General features: G+C 48.7%; 6 protein-coding genes and 1 non-coding gene across 7 annotated transcripts; 4 read left to right on the top strand and 3 right to left on the bottom strand.

The window, feature by feature from the left end:
- The first annotated feature begins 37 nt into the window (after nucleotides 1-37).
- On the top strand, nucleotides 38-1,634 carry GGI43DRAFT_404063 (3-isopropylmalate dehydrogenase). Its single transcript, XM_083205876.1, has one exon. The coding sequence runs from the start codon at nucleotides 416-418 to the stop codon at nucleotides 1,556-1,558; it is 1,143 nt and encodes a 380-aa protein (XP_083060801.1). The 5' UTR covers nucleotides 38-415; the 3' UTR covers nucleotides 1,559-1,634.
- Nucleotides 1,635-1,895: 261 nt separating this feature from the next.
- GGI43DRAFT_368604 (major facilitator superfamily domain-containing protein) lies at nucleotides 1,896-4,027 on the bottom strand. The gene is made up of 4 exons (XM_083202512.1): nucleotides 3,525-4,027; nucleotides 3,366-3,469; nucleotides 2,243-3,290; nucleotides 1,896-2,182 (listed from the first exon to the last, which is right to left on the bottom strand). The coding sequence occupies exons 1-4, from the start codon at nucleotides 3,645-3,647 to the stop codon at nucleotides 2,033-2,035; spliced, it is 1,425 nt and encodes a 474-aa protein (XP_083060802.1). The 5' UTR covers nucleotides 3,648-4,027; the 3' UTR covers nucleotides 1,896-2,032.
- An 858-nt stretch (nucleotides 4,028-4,885) lies between these two features.
- Nucleotides 4,886-6,852, top strand: GGI43DRAFT_368591 (Zn(II)2Cys6 transcription factor). The gene is made up of 2 exons (XM_083202511.1): nucleotides 4,886-5,133; nucleotides 5,272-6,852. The coding sequence occupies exons 1-2, from the start codon at nucleotides 4,990-4,992 to the stop codon at nucleotides 6,535-6,537; spliced, it is 1,410 nt and encodes a 469-aa protein (XP_083060803.1). The 5' UTR covers nucleotides 4,886-4,989; the 3' UTR covers nucleotides 6,538-6,852.
- A 793-nt stretch (nucleotides 6,853-7,645) lies between these two features.
- GGI43DRAFT_368642 (amidase signature domain-containing protein) lies at nucleotides 7,646-10,215 on the top strand. The gene is made up of 4 exons (XM_083202513.1): nucleotides 7,646-8,543; nucleotides 8,611-9,679; nucleotides 9,739-9,879; nucleotides 9,950-10,215. Exons 1-4 carry the CDS (start codon nucleotides 8,181-8,183, stop codon nucleotides 10,063-10,065), a joined length of 1,689 nt encoding a protein of 562 aa, XP_083060804.1. The 5' UTR covers nucleotides 7,646-8,180; the 3' UTR covers nucleotides 10,066-10,215.
- A 1,410-nt stretch (nucleotides 10,216-11,625) lies between these two features.
- GGI43DRAFT_383462 (uncharacterized protein) lies at nucleotides 11,626-13,955 on the top strand (the record flags this gene model as incomplete). The annotated part of the gene is made up of 2 exons (XM_083203389.1): nucleotides 11,626-11,884; nucleotides 13,480-13,955. 2 exons carry the CDS (start codon nucleotides 11,626-11,628, stop codon nucleotides 13,953-13,955), a joined length of 735 nt encoding a protein of 244 aa, XP_083060805.1.
- A 434-nt stretch (nucleotides 13,956-14,389) lies between these two features.
- Nucleotides 14,390-14,497, bottom strand: GGI43DRAFT_t110. The gene has a single exon. It is a non-coding gene; the product is annotated as a tRNA-Leu (tRNA).
- Nucleotides 14,498-14,813: 316 nt separating this feature from the next.
- Nucleotides 14,814-15,652, bottom strand: GGI43DRAFT_433858 (peptidase A4 family-domain-containing protein). Its single transcript, XM_083209806.1, has one exon. The coding sequence runs from the start codon at nucleotides 15,607-15,609 to the stop codon at nucleotides 14,878-14,880; it is 732 nt and encodes a 243-aa protein (XP_083060806.1). The 5' UTR covers nucleotides 15,610-15,652; the 3' UTR covers nucleotides 14,814-14,877.
- Between the last annotated feature and the right edge of the window lie 2,963 nt (nucleotides 15,653-18,615).

Consider the following 18,615-nt stretch of genomic DNA (forward strand, 5'->3'; position numbering starts at 1 on the left):
TTAAGTCGGTTGTGTGGGGAAGCTCCGGAGGGACCATGCGGGGGGAAGTGGTTTGGATGGTGCCAAAGATGGGCCAAAGGTGAGTTGAATACATGTAATATTAGCTAGTTACCTGGTAGCTAGCATGTGATGACGAGTATTATGGATATCACTTGGCATTGCGGATAGCTACTCGATCAAACATCTCGACAAAGAGCCGATTTCGGATCAGATGCGCCGATGTCAGGCCCGTGAAGTAGCTGAAGACGAAAGAATCGGTTTTCAACGGGGCGATTGTGAGAGGCAGTGCTTACTGGATAAAACTCCCAAGGCTGTAAAGCAAGGAAAATAGAAGCCGACCTGGCAACCGTTATTTACACGGGCTGCCTGCTCTCACCATTGCCATTATACGCAAATTCACAACCACAGCGACACCATGACTCAAACTTTCCGCATCCTTGTCCTTCCAGGCGACCATGTCGGGCCTGAAGTAATGGCCGAGGCCCTCAAAGTGCTAGACGTCGTGGAAGAGTGTCGCCCCAACCTCAAATTCGAGCGTACTTTTGACCTCGTCGGCGGAAGCAGTATCGACAAACACGGCGTCCCAGTTACAGAGGAAGTTCTCGACAAAGCCAGCAAGAGTGACGCGGTGCTATTCGGCAGCGTGGGTGGCCCAGAGTGGGCAAATGCTTCTCCCAACCCAGAAGCTGGCATTCTGGGTCTTCGACACAAGCTGGATGCATTTGCGAATCTGCGGCCGTGTGAGATCCTCGTGCCGTCTCTGCTGGAAGCCTCGCCCCTCAAGCCTGATATTGTCAAGGGCACCAAGTTTATCGTCGTGAGAGAAAACTGCGGCGGTGCTTACTTTGGAGACAAAGTGGAGAAGCCCGAGATTGCATCAGACCTATGGGTATATGAGCCCCGAGAAGTCGAGCGCTGTGCTCGTGTATCAGCGGCGGTGGCAAAGATATTGGGGAAGAACGGCGACGGCAAAGGCGGCGGTGGTCCAGCCACTGTTTGGAGCGCTGATAAGGCAAATGTTCTCGCCAGCGGAAGGCTTTGGCGTAGAGTCACGGAAGATGTCTTCAAGAGGGAGTTTCCGGATATCGAGCTGCGCCATCAACTCGCGGACAGCATGGCCATGTTGATGGTCAAGAATCCTCGCGGCTTCAATGGCGTCATTCACACAGACAACACGTTTGGCGATATTTTGTCAGATATTTCGGGTGGAATCGTAGGCAGTCTTGGGACATTGCCGAGTGCGAGCATTTCTGGTATCCCTGGAGAGGGAAAATGCAACGGCATTTATGAGCCGGTGCATGGCAGTGCTCCAGACATTGCTGGGAAGAATCTGGTTAATCCAGTCGCTCAAATTCTCAGTCTAGCGATGCTGCTGAGGTATTCGTGCGTGCTTGTAGACGAAGCAGCGGCCATCGAGAAGGCTGTCGAGAGTGTATTTGATTCGAAGGAAGCTGGTGGGCTCGGGATTCGGACAAAGGACATGGGAGGTGATGCTGGGACAAAGGAGGCTGGAGATGCCATTGCCAGCGAGGTTCGACGCCTCTTGCAAGGGAATTGAAAAGGACAAGGTGTTTTCCAACTTGGTAGTTTAATTAGCTGTAAAATGTGAATGGAATTTTTAATACCTACTAGTACATTATCTTTGTCTCCAAGATACGCTGTAATTACGTGCTCATCCTTGCAGCTGCTATTCAGCTGCTACCACACAGAGAACAGAAATAAGCACATGGGCCTCTGTAACCTTGTATGAAGGACCAAAATATTACTGCTGCTTTACTGCGTGCTTATCGCCACCGAAGCGCTTCTCGCTTATAATACCACAAAAATATCAACTGGTTCTCTTGGCGATATTCGACCCCTCTTTGCTTTGTATGAAATGAACAGCAAAACTGCAATTTTGAAGATTCGTAACGCGTCATTATATTATAAATAGGCATGCTAGATAGATATACACAACATAATCCATACGAGGTCATAATCAAATACAACAAAAGATACGGCCTACCCAATTCACAAAAGCAAGAACCATTAATTACTCCTTGCCGTCAACAACAATGCTGAGGCTACCTCCAGCTTCATCGAGTTCCACAATAGTCTTTTTGTGGCGACGGTCCAGGAAGGACAGCACGGCCGTCCAAATAACAAGGGCAATGCAGCAAGCAATCATGGCCCACATACCGCGCTAATAGGATGAAGAAGTTAGCAAGCGAGGACAGAGCTTAAAAGAATAAAGGAGACTCACTGTGAACCACGGAGCCATGTCGGCGCCGTAGAAGATGATGCTCCACCAAGCGTTGACGGCATTGTTACCTAGGTTCATGCCAGCCAGCACAACGGCACGGAAGACATGCTCTTCATAGCGCATTGAATCATTGCACCAGGCGAAGAAGGTGGCCTGGCACGCATAGACAGAGCCGGCGATGTAGTAAGCAGCCATTACTACCGGGGTGGAGTTTGAACTTGTGGGGTGGTGGGAAGCCACCAGGATCATGATTGAGGTTGCAATGCCAACGATACCGATCCAGTAGCCGACGAGGTAGCGTTTGCCATTCAGGAAATCCGTCAGGGTGGCCCAAAACAGGGTTGAGACGATGCCAACAGCCGGTACTCCTGTAGGATAGTTGTTGAGTTGGCTGACGGTATATTTATGAGTAGGGTTGCTTTTGAGGAAGAGCGCAAGAAGAGCGTTGCTGGAAAAGGACTCTGTTTCTCCAGCAATGACCCATAGCATAACAAAGCCCCAGAATTGCCACGAAGTAAGAACTTTCTTGAGGAAGCGTAAAGTGATGGGCGAACTCTCCTCAATGACAGGCACGCGGGCCACAGCCAGGCGCTTCTCATCGTCGCTGAGATAAAACGCCGTGGTGTTGCGAGGCGTGTCTGGGAAGAAGATGATGCCGTACAGCGCAACAGGAATTGTGAGAAGGCCATCAATGATGAAGAGCCATCGCCAACCCGCGAGTCCGCCGCGGCCATTGAGACTTGAATGAATGCCAGTCTGGATGAAGCCACCAATCATGGTGCCGGCCAGGCCAGACGAGGTAAAGATGCCGCTGCGCTTGCCGAGCTCACGCTCAGTGTACCAGGCGCCGAGGATGTAATGCGTGCCGACGAAAGTGGAGGCTTCGCACATGCCCTGGAAGAAGCGAATGGCCATGATGGACTGAGGGCTATGCACCGAGGCGGTGACCATGGTGAGGCCGCCCCAGAGGAGCATCATGGAGGGGAACCAGATGCGTGGCTTGACATAGTAGAGAGAAAGGTTGGACGGGATCTGGCCTATAACGTAGCTGCGAATAGGATTTTCGTCAATAAATGATCACAAGACGGACAGAGAGTCTTTTATCTCGAGCGAGGCCACTTACCCAACTGTGAAGCAAGTGTTGATTTCATTGAGCTGATTGCCGACAAAGCCCAAGTCTTCTTTCATTCCAGAAACATAGGCATTGGACAGGTTTGAACGGTCAAGCTGGCTCGGGGGTTAGTTGACTCACAAATCGCACGGGATGGATAGAGACGCGTACATAGTTGATGAAGTAACTCAGACAGCAAAACGTCAAGATGAAAAAGTCAATCTTGCGCAACAGCGTGCGCTCCCCAGGCTGATAGTCTGTATGCAGATAATCGCGGATCTTTTGAGACACCATCTTGAACTGCTGAGGAGGATTAATAACCCTCCAAACTTGGCCGCAAAGGCGAAGAGAAAAAGGCAAGAAAAGTTTGTAAAGGAGGTCAAGACAAGGAACGCCAACGCCGGCAAGGGGCCAGGGCGAGTTTACAGCAGCGTGTCAGCCTTTGAGCCAAGATACTCTTCTCAAGAGACGAAAGACGAGGGTTTTCGGTGGATCTTTATGAGTTTGGACTTCCCCAGAGATGATCAGTCGCACCGTGTCGACGCGCCGTTGCCGGCTAAGACTATGTACTGTTACGGAATCAAGGCCGGCGATAAAAAAAAAAAGACTGGTGCTATTTGGGAGTAGCATTATCGTAGTAGCCAGATAAGAGCCACCGCCTCTCAGCCACCGCTATCTCCAATCTATCTCCTCCTTAGTACAAGTGATAACCAGCCAAGATACAAGCTGGCGCCTTTCACTTAGCGGCCATACGAGGCGGTGATGGACTGATAGACTGATTGCTAGAAACGCCCATTGGAACAAAACTGCCGACAAGGCTTGACGGTAGTTCAGCTAAAAAGTTGGCCGAGGCGAGATCCCGGATGGGGTTTGGCATGGAAAGCCTTAGCGCTGTTTCTCTGCAATGCGAGCGTGTTTCCATGCCGTCGAAACGCAGGGCCACAAGGCTAGGCCAAGGCTAACAACTCGGGAGCAAAAAATCCAAACGGTCGGTCCCCTCACCACGCCGCAAGCCACCACGACGATGCGTCATCAGCTATAACATACTAACATGCATGCTACTACCGGCTTCCGTAAACCAAAAACGTGGGGAAGCAAAGAAGAGGATCCTCTTCGAGATGAGAAAAGCTGGGGTAGCCTGGCTGGGGGGGGCCCAACGCAAGGTAGCACGAATCGAGGATCCATCCATCCTCTACACCACTCATCGAGTATACAGTACACGGCAGTATCCTAATTATCCATGCGGAGTAGTATCTATTAGTCGACGGAGTTATATCCATAGTCGCTCGCACTATGGAGCTGCGATAACGAGATCCGGTCCGCGCTGGGAGAACCCCCGCAGACAAGAAGCAGCCAAAAATCCTTCCTCCATGCTTTTCCATCCAATACCATACGCGGGCGTTGGCAGACGCCATTTTTTTCGACATGCTCCCCTGACCGTTTCCCTTTTTTACTAACCTTCTTTTTCCTTCTTCTTCTTCTCCTCCTCTTCCTCTTTCTATTTTTTGCCTTTTCGCTCACGCCCACCCCCCCTTCCCACCCCCCTAGCTTGTCAAGGCCCAAATGTTCCTTACCCTCTTTTTTTGTTAGCCTTCCCAATCTGGCAACTTACCAAACCGAGCAACTGGATGTGGGAATGGCTTCCAACACCAACGATGGGGTCCTTCAGCAGCGCAACAAGCCAGTCGGAAAGCCTCGCGGCATGCGCCGGGACCGGGACTGTCGCAGCTGCAAGCTAAGAAACGTGAAATGCGATCTGAACAGGCCATCGTGCGGAGAAGTGGGTAGGCCCCTATTCCATGAAGCTGTGCATTCTCTCTCTTGCCTCCCCCTTTGCGCAGAAATGATCATGATATTGATCTTGACACCCTGATCCTTCTCGGAGATGAGATGATTGCTTACTCTGTGCGTGTAACAGTGCGTCGCCGCCGGGGTGCCATGTGGCGGGTACCCGCAGCGAGTCATCTGGGTCGGTGCGAGCTCATCCGTAAAGGAGGCATCGTCGCCGACCTCTGCGCCATCGTCGACCTCAGTTCGCTCCGCCCGGCTGGCCCGGTCCCAGTCGGCCATCTCGCGGTCCAGCGACTCTGGCCAGACGCCCCCAGACCGCGGCGCCTCGGACTCGTGGTCGCCGCCTGACCGGCCAGCCTCGAGCCCCGGCGACGATGCCACCCCGATCAGCTGGTCCGAGGCCGACCAGAACAGCTTCATCAAGCCGCTGGCGACGCTGTGTCAGCAGATCATCTCGCTGGATGGCGACGCGCTGCGCAGCAACCACTACCTATCCGTAGAGGCGTTGCGGTTGATCTCGAGGCTGCGCGACTTTGTGCAGGCTCGTATCGACGGCCACCCAGCGCGTGCCGACATGTGGGAGTCGGAGGACCTGGCGCGGTACCGGCTGGACGCGCTCATGAGCCTCAAGGATGCGCTCAAGGCGACGAATCCGTTTGCCTTTATCGGCATTGCGGCCTTTGCCTTTTTCGAAGTGTGTGATAGCGGCTTTGGCGACTGGCAGCGCCATCTGTATGGGGCAAAGTCGCTGTTAGACTATCACTGCAAGAGCCGGGCTGAGCTGGACAGCTTGTCACGTAGTGTAACTGGCCTGAGCGAGATGGTGGTCCGCCTAGTGTGGTTCGATACCTGCGGCAGCATCATCCGGGGCACTACTGATCTCATCTTTGAGAACTGGCACCGAGAGCTGCTGACTGACAGCTTCTTCCGCACCGTTGGTTGCGCGGCAGAAACTTTTGAGTTATTCACTAAAGTAGCCAGCGGCGAGGTTGCGTCTAGTCCTACCAATAGTGCCTTTCTTGCGATCAAGCAGCTGCTTAGCTTGGGCCAAGGAACCTCTGACTGGGATCGCTCAGCTGACGCATATCGTTGCGCCGCTGTCATTGCCGTGTTAACGCGGGTTGGCGGTGAACCCATAACTCTGTCAATACAGAGCACGATTTCACAGGCAGTGGACCGGACATGTCAGATTATCGCAGCAACGCCGTCATCCTCGCAGTTTTACATCCACATGGCTGTTCCGGCATATTTAGCCGGGATGAATGCAAATTCAAAACAGCAATGTGACGTTGTGAGGTCATACTGGCATAATTGTAGCCATGCTGGAGTTCGGCGATATCCAGATGGCTTGGCTAGATGTGAAGACCGCTGGAAGATGAAAGGGCTAGCTTAGGCTGGGTAAGTAGATGGCAATGATTTTTTTTTTTCTCTTTCATCTTTGAGCAGGGACAGCGAAGGGACAAGGAGTTTTCTATTTATTTTTTGTTCTTCTGAAGGAATATACTACATGGAACCAGTAAAAAGCAGGGAACACGCGTTTGAAAAGACGGAACGGATTTTGGGCCTCTCTGTTGGTTTCCTTTGTTTGATAGTTCTGGCCGATTGAGCTACAAGGGTTTTATCATATCTCGGATACGATGTATCTTGATCAAGCTAGCATTGAGCGAAAGACATGTTTCTCGGATTTATGGAGACTACGATTTGATGTGTAATTACGCAACCTTTTGCTGGTTGGCGGCATACATGTGCAGAATCAGTCCACACTCTGCTGGCTCTTTGTGTTACCCCATTTTAGGGGATCCCATATGGACGCCTTGGCAAGACATTTTGTCGAAAATTTGGGAATCTCGATAAGGCACTGTGCAAAGCTGTGAAATTCATACACGGCATCACTACTCTTGAAAACGGGTAACTGTTCTCGTTAGCTCTAGTCATCTTTTACTCTTCGCTTAAGACTGATGGAGCGAATAGGCAGACTCACGATGGATCCACGCCCTAGACATGACAAGTTTTAATAAACCTAATGGAGATGGGCCTGCATAAACAAATGGTTTATTGCCGCGCTTGTCGAGCTGAGCCAGGCTATCAACTTGAAGCCTGCATGTCGACAAGACGGGATATCAATGGAATCACCCGTGGAGTGAGCGACCCAACCGGCAACGTGGTATCGCCAGGAACCACCCAGGCAAGCAAAGCCACGCCCGTGTCAACTGATTACCGCATTATTTCCAAAAGCATTAGTAGTATTAGTGCTCCAGTAGCATCTCCAGCTAAAAACTGGGGTGCATACCTAGCATCAAGCCACCGGCTAGTAAGCACGGCCCCCCTCTTTGCTCCAGTCCTAGACTCTCCACAACAGAGATATCAGAACCTTATTGTAGCACGACTTTGCTCCGAAAGCCCGTCGTGGCCATGCCTGATCAGGCAATCAATCTATCGTGATATCTCCTCGCCAAGCGCGCGATAGTTGGTGGAGCAAAAAGGGCGCCTCGTTCCCCTTGGGGGGGAGCAGGGTTGGAAATCGAGGAACCCCTCATCGCCTGTCCGTTCCTTGGGCCAAGCCGAGTCGTACTATCTTCTTGGCTTTCTTTCTCTTTACGAATCACATACCATGTACTACTACTACCACCATCACCGCTATTCATATCGGCAACGGGGCTCATCGCAAAAAGATCCTCTGACCTCGGGATTGTGAGAGACCCCGCACTAGGCCGCCACCAGCCCGTTGTATAGACTGCGGAATGGGACTTGTGGGCTTGACCTTATCGTAGGCAGGAAATCCGGCATCGGTGCGGGCAATTGAACCAGCTGGAAGTGGCGCGATAGATATCTGGAGAGACAAGGAGAGGCAAAGAGATACATTAAAGCTGAAAAAGACGGGCTTTCTTGGTCGAGTCGAAGCTGGCGGCTGTCCCGACTTTAACCTTGTACACCCTCCTCTTTCAAACCCTATTTGGGATCAAATTTGTCCATTTCTCTATCATCTTTCTTTGTTGCTTTCTTGAACAATATTATTGATAGCGTGGAAGAGTCGAAATGACAGTCTCTGGAGACTCAGTTATTACCAACGGTGCCAATGGTACCAATGGTGTTAATGGTGTCAACGGAGCCAAGACAAATGGCGTCAAGTTGTCGTGGGAGGAGCTCGGCGCCAAGAAGCGCAGCGAGTTGCTTGCTTCTATACCGCCAGAATGGCGCATCCCAGAGAATCTGCTGCCTCCAGAGTCTCAGGACGATGTGACAACATGGCCTGAAACATCTGGATGGTTTACAAGGGCAGAGCTGGACATGACAAGCTTGACCGCCAACGAGCTGGTCTCGAAACTATCATCGAGTGCTCTCAAATCAGAGGATGTCACCAGAGCTTTTTGCAAGCGCGCGTCTGCTGCTCATCAACTTGTAAGTCTTACTATTTTTCTATCACTTTTTATTTCTTGGTAGAGAATTTGGTACTGACCCAATGCAGACAAACTGCCTGTCTGAAACGTGCTTCGATCGCGCCATCGCCATGGCTCGTGCTCGAGACGAGCACTTGGCTGAAACAGGCCAGCCAATTGGCCCTCTACACGGCCTACCCATCTCGCTCAAAGACAACATCAATGTCAAGAGCGTTGATTCCACGGTAGGCATGGCGACGCATGTGGGCGACCCCGCCAAGTCAGATGCGACACTGGTCGAGATGCTAGAGGCGGCCGGAGCCGTCTTCTACGTCAAGACAAATGTGCCCACGGCCATGATGATTGCCGAGTCTGTAAATAACGTGTTTGGGCGCACGCTGAATCCGAGAAATAGACGGACGACGAGCGGTGGCAGCTCTGGTGGAGAGTCTGCGCTCATTGTCATGAAGGGCAGCCCTATTGGTGTTGGGTCAGATATTGGTGGCTCTCTTCGGATTCCGGCTGCTTGCACGGGCATTTTCACTCTTCGACCTTCGCTGGGCCGGTTTCCAGTGCGAAACTGCCGGTCTGGCATGCCTGGCCAGGAAGCTGTCCCATCTGTTAATGGGCCTCTGGCTCCCACGCTCGAGGATGTCAAGCTGTATAGTAAATCAGTCATCAGCGGCCAACCCTGGCTGAGGGACCCCAAGTGTCTGCCAATCCCCTGGAGAGATGTTGAGCTCCCCCAAAAGCTTCGGATTGGCGTCATGTGGCACGACGGTGTGGTTCAGCCTACGGCTCCTGTAGCTCGTGCCCTGAAACACACAGTCGCCAAGCTCAAGGCAGCTGGCCATGAGATTGTTGAGTGGGAGAATTTTGACCAGGCCGAGGGGGCTCGACTGCTGCAGCGGATGTTTGTGGCTGACGGTGGTCTTACTATCAAGTCGCAGCTTGATCCTACGGGTGAGCCATGGAGAAACGAAATGTATCCTTACTCTGTGGCGAGGGAGTTGGGTACCGCAGAGATGTGGAAGCTGCACTTGGAGAGGACGGACTTTCAGAACCGTCACTTGGATAGATGGAACAAGGCGGGTCTTGATGCCCTTTTACTGCCTACAATACCGTTTAACACGGTCAAGCATGGAGCTTTTAAGCATGGTATGTTGTTGGCTGTCTTCTATTTTGCTATTAATGGTTTGCTGACAAGAAATTGCTAGTTGGATACACTGGAGTCTACAATGTACTAGACTATTCTGCCGTGTCATTCCCTACCGGGTTGAATGTGATTGAAGGCGTTGACGTAGACGGGCCTGACTATGCTCCCCTCAGCAACGATTGTAGAGATATCCACGCGACATGTACGTGTTACAACAGGCTGTTGACGCCTATTTTTTTATCTTTGCTTTGATACTGACAAATGGTGTATAGACGAACCTGACCTTATGCACGGTCTGCCAATTAGCTTGCAGCTTGTGGCGCGGAGATTGGAAGAGGAAAAGGTGCTTGCAATGACGGGCGTGGTGTTGAAAGCGCTGTCTGGATAAAATATGTTTATTGAAGAGATGATGAGCAGACTGTATATGTATAGATGGGGACATGTTGACAAAGAAACATGAGACATATGGCCTTTGATTAGTATTATTATTATTACTTGTATTTACTACATCGCTTAGATAGCTACGAATAACGACAGTATATCGCATGTCCCAGTCTCTCTATAGCCATGGATAAAAGAAGCAGCTCAACTCGGTGTCATTGGGGCGATACGGCACTACCTCGCTGTCGATGCACGAAGCAGTTGTGCTATTATGCAGGCCTCATCTGCCGGCGAGGTCTATTCTGAATCAGATTTGAGGTGCATATGGAATCATGGTGGGTGACATCGTGCGGCCGCGGCTCCAACAGATGCCGGAGAGGGTTGGCAGCCAGTGCCTCGGGGGCCAGAACGTGCCGCAGTCTCGGGATGAGGCGGTTTGCCCGGGGCATGTATTGACTTGTAGCGAGGCCATCGGTATTGGCAGAAGAGAGAGGATGGTGCTTGGAGGAATGTATTGATGAGCAAGTTGGCTATTTAAATACATCAACATGTTCAAACTCTCGGTTCAATAGAATAAATGAATAAATAGACGAGCACACTTGAATGCAAGCATCGGATGTTGTGAATGCAGCCTGTCGCAGCAGATGGTGTGTAATGCAGGCTATTTTTACCGTTGGTGGCCTGCAGCGACCAATGCACACCTAACTGAGTCAAGGCAGAACGGCACGCAATGCTTGGGGGCCGCAGGTGGTGCGAGAAAATAATAAAAAAAAAAAAGAAAGAAAGAAAAGAAAAGAGCAGGAGAGTTGGGAATATTCAGTACAAAATGGATTAAACGAGATATAATAATACACGCGTGTTTAGTGGCCACTGCGACAAAGTGCAGGTGTATTTCTGTGCTGCTGTCCCAGTGCCTTCAATTATGACTATGTGCGCTGCGCGGGGGCGCCTCAATGCTGGGAGGGGCAGAGGTGGGGGCGACTTTGCGGAGAGTTTCTACTGCATGTTGGTTGGTTCAGCGTGTCTTTTTCTTTCTTTCTTTCTTTTTTTCTTTTTTTTTTTTTGGTGGCTTTCACTCGTGTTAATAGCAGTGGACTTGAAGCGGATGCAGCGGGAGTGGGAGGGGCTGGAGCTGCGAGTTGTTCCTTGAATGGTTCAAGTTTACACGCCTCCATGTGAGTTCGACGCTCTCAAAACAAGCGACCTGCTGCAGATGATAATCATCCGATGCATTTGGCTAAGAAAAGTCATGTGAATATGCAGTGTAGTTATTATAGATTCACGTTTGATATTCATACTGCATGGTTGTAAATAGTCTGAGGTATAGCTATATCTGATCTGATGCTAAATATAGATTGTGTCTATAATGGGGTAAAGATAGATAGATACATGCATATAGTTTGCAAAATCAGCGCAAATCAAGGCAATCGTTCACCAAGTAAATGTCTATGACACTGAGCATGCCAAGGAGCTTCGCTTAGTTAGACAAAGAGCTGGTCTTAGTATTAGCGCATTGAAAGCACATCCATTCACTCAACTTGACATATTGGCACTGAGGTTGAGAAATATGGCCAAAAGTCGACAAGAGCGACACGATGTGAATGGGTCAGAGAGTATCTGGAACGGCAACCCGGAAAATGCCAAGACTCGTCGAACTCACATTAATAAAACTACATCTGAGATTTTAAGCTTTCAAGCATCTGCCGAGTGGGAACAATATCGAGCCAGCCATGTGCCGTCCTCACCTCAGAGAAAAGCTCTTGCCCTTAGAGAACCTTGGAGTCCACAGAGTTTAAAGTACTACAAAAAGCTTAACCACAAGCAGAGTACCATGTTGCTGCACTGCAGAACAGGTTGGATCGGCTTGCGAAGCCATTTGAAACGTCTTAACCTCGAACAATCAGATCGGTGTCCCCACTGCAATAATGGCCCGCATTGCGTAGAGCATCTGTTTATCCACTGTAAGCATAGGAGTCTTGCATTGCCACGACAAAGATTATTTCGCGAAGCAGATACTAGCAACTTGTATACTATTATTACAAGGCATCCGCAGTTAGCTGCAGACTTTGCTATTACAAACTTTGGCATTGAACAATTCTCAGTGGGTAGGAACTGGAAGAATGCTGCCAAGCGCCCTCATCCAGAAAGCGAACTAATGCCACCTCAAAAAAGGCAAAGAGTCTTTGCACCGGGAGAGGATTTGATGATTTAAATAGTGAGAAGGAGAGGGTATTGAACTATATAACATAAATAACTTGTATATAGAGAAGTAACAAGAGATGGTGCACACATTAATATATCCCTATGTTGCTTTTATTCCTCCTGGGTATGGAGAGACAAACTACCTATTACTATTACTATTACTATTACTATTAATGTGACTTATTGGTACCTTTTTTGGGCTTTTTCCCTCTATCCCTTATCCCTTATCCCTTATTCGGTATGGTAAGTCCAAGTTTCCCCTCTGTCTTCATTAATCATTCCAGACACAAGGCTTTAACTATTGTACAGTATGCTAATTTAATACCGAGTATCTCATGGTTTATAGACAATGCAGCTGATTGAATTCATTTCCTTCACTGATTCCTCGTTGAAGGTAAGGGAAAATCAACAGTTCATTCTACCGTCTATTCCAAGTCTTACTGAATTCCAGTTAAGAAGAGAAAGTCAGGTCTTTTATCTGGCAGGTTTGTAGTGATATATACCTAAAGACTTTTTTTTTTTTTTTTTTTTTTTTAAATTTATACTAATTATTTTATTTCTAAAACAATCCCTAACTTTATTAACGGGTTCTGCGAAGAAAGATTTCATCCATCTTCAAAGGTAATTTCCGCAATACGCTCTCATTCGAATATCTGCTTACGTGATAAAGAAGGAACCATCGAGGGCTTATATGCCTGCAAGTAAGCCTCGTTATCCCATGGATATGGATCAATGTGCTAACAAGCATGTGGAGCTCAAAGGTGGCTTCCTTCTGTTGGGCTCCGTCTGTTGAATTCCCCATTGTTGGTAAGTCTAGCCGCATTTTAAACCCACAGAGCACCTCAATAACAGCTTTATTGCTAAGTTTAGCCACAGCGTTTGAGTCATTGGCGTGGAACTCTATCTCGGTGTGCGAACTGTATCTTGAACCTTATTGTTTTTAAGCGACCTAGGCGATCTGGCCTTGGAGAACCCTGATAGCCAACCTAGCTAAACCTTATAGCTATATTTGGATACTATCCTATCCATCCAGTCATTGAACCGAGGGCTAGGTACAGCCCTTTACTGCGGCGGCCTTTGTGGCCTATTTGAACCTATATAACTGCAGTTATAAATAAAATCTAGATTAAGTGGCGGGTACCTCCGTCCAACTGCTGGTTCCCTCATGCAAAGACCTGTATCCTGATATTTTATTATGCTGACTCATAGACTTTTACAGACAGAATTGACGGCTTTCCAGAAGCGATGAGAGACATTGAAAATGACCCCCACGGATTCATCCAATGCACATTTGACCTACCTCCAAGTGTTTGGGATGTTGAAAAAGAGACTGAAAAATTTCGTCATCTAACACTAGAACAATCTCATGCGCTACCTATAGATAACCAAATGTTTTTCCAACCACCGGAGCCGTTACCCAGTTGGCGAGATCTTCTTACTGAAAATATACTGCCAGAATTCTTCGGTGAGCAAGAAATCGTTAAAAGCGAGTTCAACTACGAATGGCACTTGGAAGAAAACGATGATGAAGAGACAGACGACGATGAGTCGGGGCCGGATTTAAGCGACGAAAATTATGCGAGGGTCATGAAAAAGGAGGACGAACTGTTGATGGAAAGATTAGCTCAAGGCTTTACATTTTTCAACATCGCCGATCCCGATCCCGACTCCGATGACAGCTCTAACGACGACTAAAAGGTACGCCTAAGTATGTGTGAGCGAGTTGCTGGAGATGAGCACTAAAGAAGAAACGTTTTTTTATTTTCTTGATAATGTTTGGGTGCTTCTATCTTTGAACTGGGGCAGACAGTCAGACATGAAACTAGCGGGATGCCAGCTGTGCCTTTTTTGCTAGGTTCAAAATATTATATAGTTTCATTAATTATACTAGGAATTTCTCATCTTTAATAAACGTGCGTTGGTTGTTACATCATCGGACAAATACAATGGTCGATTTCTCAATGAAAGAAATTTAGAGAGTGCTTGTGCACCTAATACAGACACGCCACCAAAACAATTGCCAACTGCAGGACAACCGTAGCTAGCAAATCTATTGCAGTTTATACCGAACAAAAAAAAATCTTTTTTTTTTTAAAAAAAAAAAAGCACATTCGATAAAAAAAATGTTATGCGAGCCGTAGGGATCGAACCTACGCGGGCATGCCCATTGCGGATCAAGTATCTCAGTTCAACGAACCAACCTAAACACAACGCCTTAACCACTCGGCCAGACTCGCGAACATTCACGTTGTGTTGTCAGAGATGAGTATATGAATGAATTCGAGTGCGCGCACTACAAAACGGCCATTTCAGAATGCATCTCATCATCCTCTGCTCCGTATACTTCCTGTGCAATTAAGTTCACAAGTCACCATTATCGGTAACAAATAAGATAGCAATAGCACGACAGGGTTGCATCAAATTGGGGGTCCAATGTATTGACTATAGAAGAAAATATATACCCAATCGAGTGATGCACGCACAAGTCTTTCAATTAGCGCATGCACCCCGACTCTCACACTTCTCCCATTCTTCAAAACAAGAGATCTCCCATTTTAGTGTCTTTTCCCAATTTATCCTCCTTTTTTTGTTGTCGTTTTAGCCTTCAGTTGACCTTTTAACCGGTGTAGCTGCAGGTAACACCGCTGCTGCTGGCAGAGCAGTCAGTCAGGACCTCGCCCGAAGAGCTCTTGATATCAATAATGGTGGAACCGCTGGGGCTTATGGTGCCAGAGGAGCCAGAAGCAGTGGCGTTGGAGAAAGTGACGGAGCCAAAGTCGGCAAAGGGGACGAGCGAGCTGCCCTCTTCAAAGTCCTCGACAATCCACTCGGCGTTGGTCTCGCAAAGGGTCGAGGGAGTGTTGGTGAAGGTGTGGGAAACAGACTTTCCAGTGGTGAGGTTCTCAAGAGTGGCAACGCCCTTGGTCTTGGACGTGGCATCGACGGTCATGCGGATCTTGTCGCCGACCTTGAGGGAGAAGCCGGAGAAGCTGTAGGAGTAGTCGGGAATCCACTCGTACCAAGCATCGAAGCTGCCATCACCATAGAAAGAGACTCCAGTCTGTAAAATTGCGGATTGGCAGGTATCTCCATCTATTCCTACCCAGGCCGAGGCCGCAGAGTCGGAACTACCTGATACACGGGGAACTGTAATTGTGCCGGTGACCTTGGTGAATCCCGTGCCAATCTGGACAGCGCCAGCCCAGTTGGAGGAGTACTGGGGGTACTTGGTGTTCCTCTGGTTGGGAAGAGAGTGGGCGCCGTTGCGGCGGCCAAACTTGGGGGAAACGTTTGAGGGAGCAGCGGCAGCGAGGCCAGCAGCAGCGAGGAGAATAGTGGAGTACTTCATGATGGCGGTGATGAGAGAGCTGTGAGACTCTTGCTGATTGAGATCAAACTTGGCTTTGGAGCTGAGTGCTGATGGGAAAAGGATATTTGACAATGGCATCTGGCCAACCCTTTTATATATCTCGAAACTTCAACGCCAAGATTGGTAAACGGCACATCCTCTCATCCTCTCTAGACCATGACAGGCTCGCATCATGATTGGTATCACGGATTACATTCTTCGAATTGGAAGGAGGTTGTCGAGCACCGATGCCTAAACGCCTCTGCCAAGCTCAATTCGTGATTCTACTTCCTCTTCCAGCAACTCACGAGCGTGCAGAGTGGTAGTATACCTCCTCTATCACGGCAAGCCAAGACAACGGAAGCTAATCGAAGCCATCTTCAGTGACATCTAGCTCACATGGCTTGTTCAAAAGTCCATGATGGGGTTGACCTTTGCAGCCAACTGGGAAAGCATAGATACAGACTCAGAAGCTGATAGGCAGGTTGCTCTAGCAGTAGACCTGAGATATCATCAAAAATAGGCTTCAAAAGATCCAAAGACGACGGCCCTCACCTTCCTGTTTTGCTTTCATCCGTGATGGCATCGAGGAGTTTAAGATCCGCTCCAAGCCACACTATCAACCTTCAGACTCATTTTAGCGCCTCCTGGCCAAACAAGCTGGATATGCCTTTAACCAAGCTTACTATCCAGAGTTATTCGCCCCTGGCACAGTCGGATAATTCAGATCTAGCGCCCAGACCTCAAGGTAGTAGTGCTAGTACTCATCTGTCCGATGGCCAGCCTCTTTCATCGGTCCATCGCGGTACGAGGTGGTATCCTCAAACTGCAACTCAAGAAACGACATAGGGCCGCCCATTTGATATGCTGCATAGCAGCACTAGCACGAATGAGTAATGACTCGCCCCCCCAAAGCGCCAAGCGGAGATGGGTTCCCGCTATCCGTAGATCGTGTCTTAACCAAGCCAAACGAACTATACGAAAATGGTAGGTGGCTGGACGTTGCGGGGCGCGAAGCTGGACTTGCCAGAGCGCCAAACAGAGAGCCCTCATAAGAGTAAATAGGATTCTCGGCAGCGGTTCTGGAAGGTAGTATTGGTCCCGGCACTGAGATGCCGGTTTGCTTGTAGGTATAGCCTCCAAGGAGCAGATTGGTTAGGCTCCTTTAACGATAAACGATAACATTCGAAGAAAGCAAAGAGGAAGAGAAACAGAGGAATGCTGTTTCGCGAAAAGACGTCGGCTGGACTTCTCCCGAGCAGGTTTGGTGGAGCGCGGCCTCTAATTGGCTCCTCATATTAAGAAAGAGATCTTCGGGCGGCTCCGAACGCATACTCTCCGTCTTTTTTTTAAGCGCTATTTACTATATAGACTTATATTACCAAAATTCAGAATTATCAGAGGTAGCTCTGCGTCCTAGGCAAGCCTAGCCTCGTCGGGTTTCCCAATACTGCACTGATAACTACAAGTTATTGCTAAACTAAAATCAGAAAGCAAAGTATATAGTCAAGCTAGGTTTATTCAAAACCTGTGGATATTCCAGCACGACAGCGAAAATTTGAGTACTGATTGGTAAAGTCGATGGCTCTGCTGCAGGCTCATCTCGGGCATTGCAATGGATGAAGATAGCTAGGCTTTGTGCAAGGGCCTTTTGCATAGTGTCGGGGATCAATCCCCCCAATGGAAGTAGGCAGTGCAACTAAAATCACGGCATAAAAATAGGCTGCTCCTTTCAGTGTTTCACACCTTGTTTTGTTTGCGCCCAAGCCGCCGCGGCTATTTCGTCCTGGAAGTAGTTGTGGTACAAGTAGCATTAGGTGTAGAATTATCCTAGCAAGGTAGGACTCGATGAGACCTTGGACTGTATGGCGCTACGGAGTTATTTACGCTCAACTATGCATAAAATGGTTAAAACGAAGCTGGGGCCTTACCCGAGGCTCGTCAGCACTATAATCGCAAATGCTCCTTTGGCTGACAAACACATTTTTGCTTATGTGAAAGAAGAGACAATACGGGGTATTGCTACTCATGATGGTAGACTGGCTGAATGGGGGAAATGCCAGTTTAAACTGTATTATCCTTTATTCCCGCCCTTTTCTTGAACACTGCCTAAATCGCCGTGACTTGATCTCCGCAATGTTTTTAATTGCTGACATGTGATCCGGCCGTGAGCTATACGAGTTGAGCTTATCTTGCGATGATCCTAGAGACAAAGAACCTTGAAGTTGCAATTCAACAATACTGGTACAAATAACTGCCATTAATTACTCGTTTGCCGACCGTCTGCGCAGTGGCCATTCCAATATTTTCCTTAACCACTAACGCGCCCTTTCACATTTCCAAGATTGCCATCGTAGAATAAGGCTGAGCCAAGCACGATGGCCAGCTTGGCGATCTCTGGGCGCGCACTAGTGTGCATGACTAGAAAGAGCGATATCTATGCTACAATGCAGCAGAGATGGCTTTTCAAAGGGTGTATGGGAGTTGTAAACGGATGCTATAATGGGTGCTATAATACAGGGATTATTGCTGGCTGTTGGATGTCGGAAGTAATGTATATATCCAGTGAAATGCGAAATTGGTTGTCGATGAAATAAGCAACGTGGCCAGCGAAGAAAGTTTCCACACATATACAAAGATACTACTTGTACTTTGTAAGCTGGAGAGAGAGGGAGAGAAAGGGGAAGCCGTCATATTACTATCATTTTGCCTTCCTCTTTTGTTGTCTCCCATTTTACGGTGAAAATCTACATGTACTCTGTTCGCTCTCGCTACACGTCGTTGCATTGAACGTCAACTAATGCACTGCCAGCACCTTGTATGCTTATTTCTCGCTTGAGCCGTCTATCTCGTCTTTAACCGGAGTACGACGCAGCTAGATCCTTCGAGCTTTCTACCTGCTCCGGGATCCCCATTACAGATATGAGTGGGGGGCTAGTGTCGCATTGATGACGGAGGCGTTTCTCATGCTGCGCGGCTTTTTCGTCTAAGCTGCGCCTTTATCTC

This window comes from Trichoderma evansii (genome assembly GCF_050947405.1).
Source record: "Trichoderma evansii strain SZMC 28006 chromosome Unknown GGI43scaffold_9, whole genome shotgun sequence".
Classification (NCBI taxonomy): Eukaryota; Fungi; Ascomycota; class Sordariomycetes; order Hypocreales; family Hypocreaceae; genus Trichoderma; species Trichoderma evansii.

What these genes read in the sequence shown, in the direction of transcription:
- GGI43DRAFT_368642 (XM_083202513.1), top strand. Translation starts at nt 8,181, where the DNA reads ATGACAGTCTCTGGAGACTCAGTTATTACCAACGGTGCCAATGGTACC. An exon ending in CGTCTGCTGCTCATCAACTT is followed by an intron (nt 8,544 to 8,610) that starts GTAAGTCTTACT and finishes GACCCAATGCAG; the next exon opens with ACAAACTGCCTGTCTGAAAC. An exon ending in TAGAGATATCCACGCGACAT is followed by an intron (nt 9,880 to 9,949) that starts GTACGTGTTACA and finishes AATGGTGTATAG; the next exon opens with ACGAACCTGACCTTATGCAC.
- GGI43DRAFT_404063 (XM_083205876.1), top strand. Translation starts at nt 416, where the DNA reads ATGACTCAAACTTTCCGCATCCTTGTCCTTCCAGGCGACCATGTCGGG.
- GGI43DRAFT_368604 (XM_083202512.1), bottom strand. Translation starts at nt 3,647, where the DNA reads ATGGTGTCTCAAAAGATCCGCGATTATCTGCATACAGACTATCAGCCT. An exon ending in AACACTTGCTTCACAGTTGG is followed by an intron (nt 3,291 to 3,365) that starts GTAAGTGGCCTC and finishes TCCTATTCGCAG; the next exon opens with CTACGTTATAGGCCAGATCC. An exon ending in ACATGGCTCCGTGGTTCACA is followed by an intron (nt 2,183 to 2,242) that starts GTGAGTCTCCTT and finishes TCATCCTATTAG; the next exon opens with CGCGGTATGTGGGCCATGAT.
- GGI43DRAFT_433858 (XM_083209806.1), bottom strand. Translation starts at nt 15,609, where the DNA reads ATGAAGTACTCCACTATTCTCCTCGCTGCTGCTGGCCTCGCTGCCGCT.
- GGI43DRAFT_368591 (XM_083202511.1), top strand. Translation starts at nt 4,990, where the DNA reads ATGGCTTCCAACACCAACGATGGGGTCCTTCAGCAGCGCAACAAGCCA. An exon ending in ACAGGCCATCGTGCGGAGAA is followed by an intron (nt 5,134 to 5,271) that starts GTGGGTAGGCCC and finishes TGCGTGTAACAG; the next exon opens with TGCGTCGCCGCCGGGGTGCC.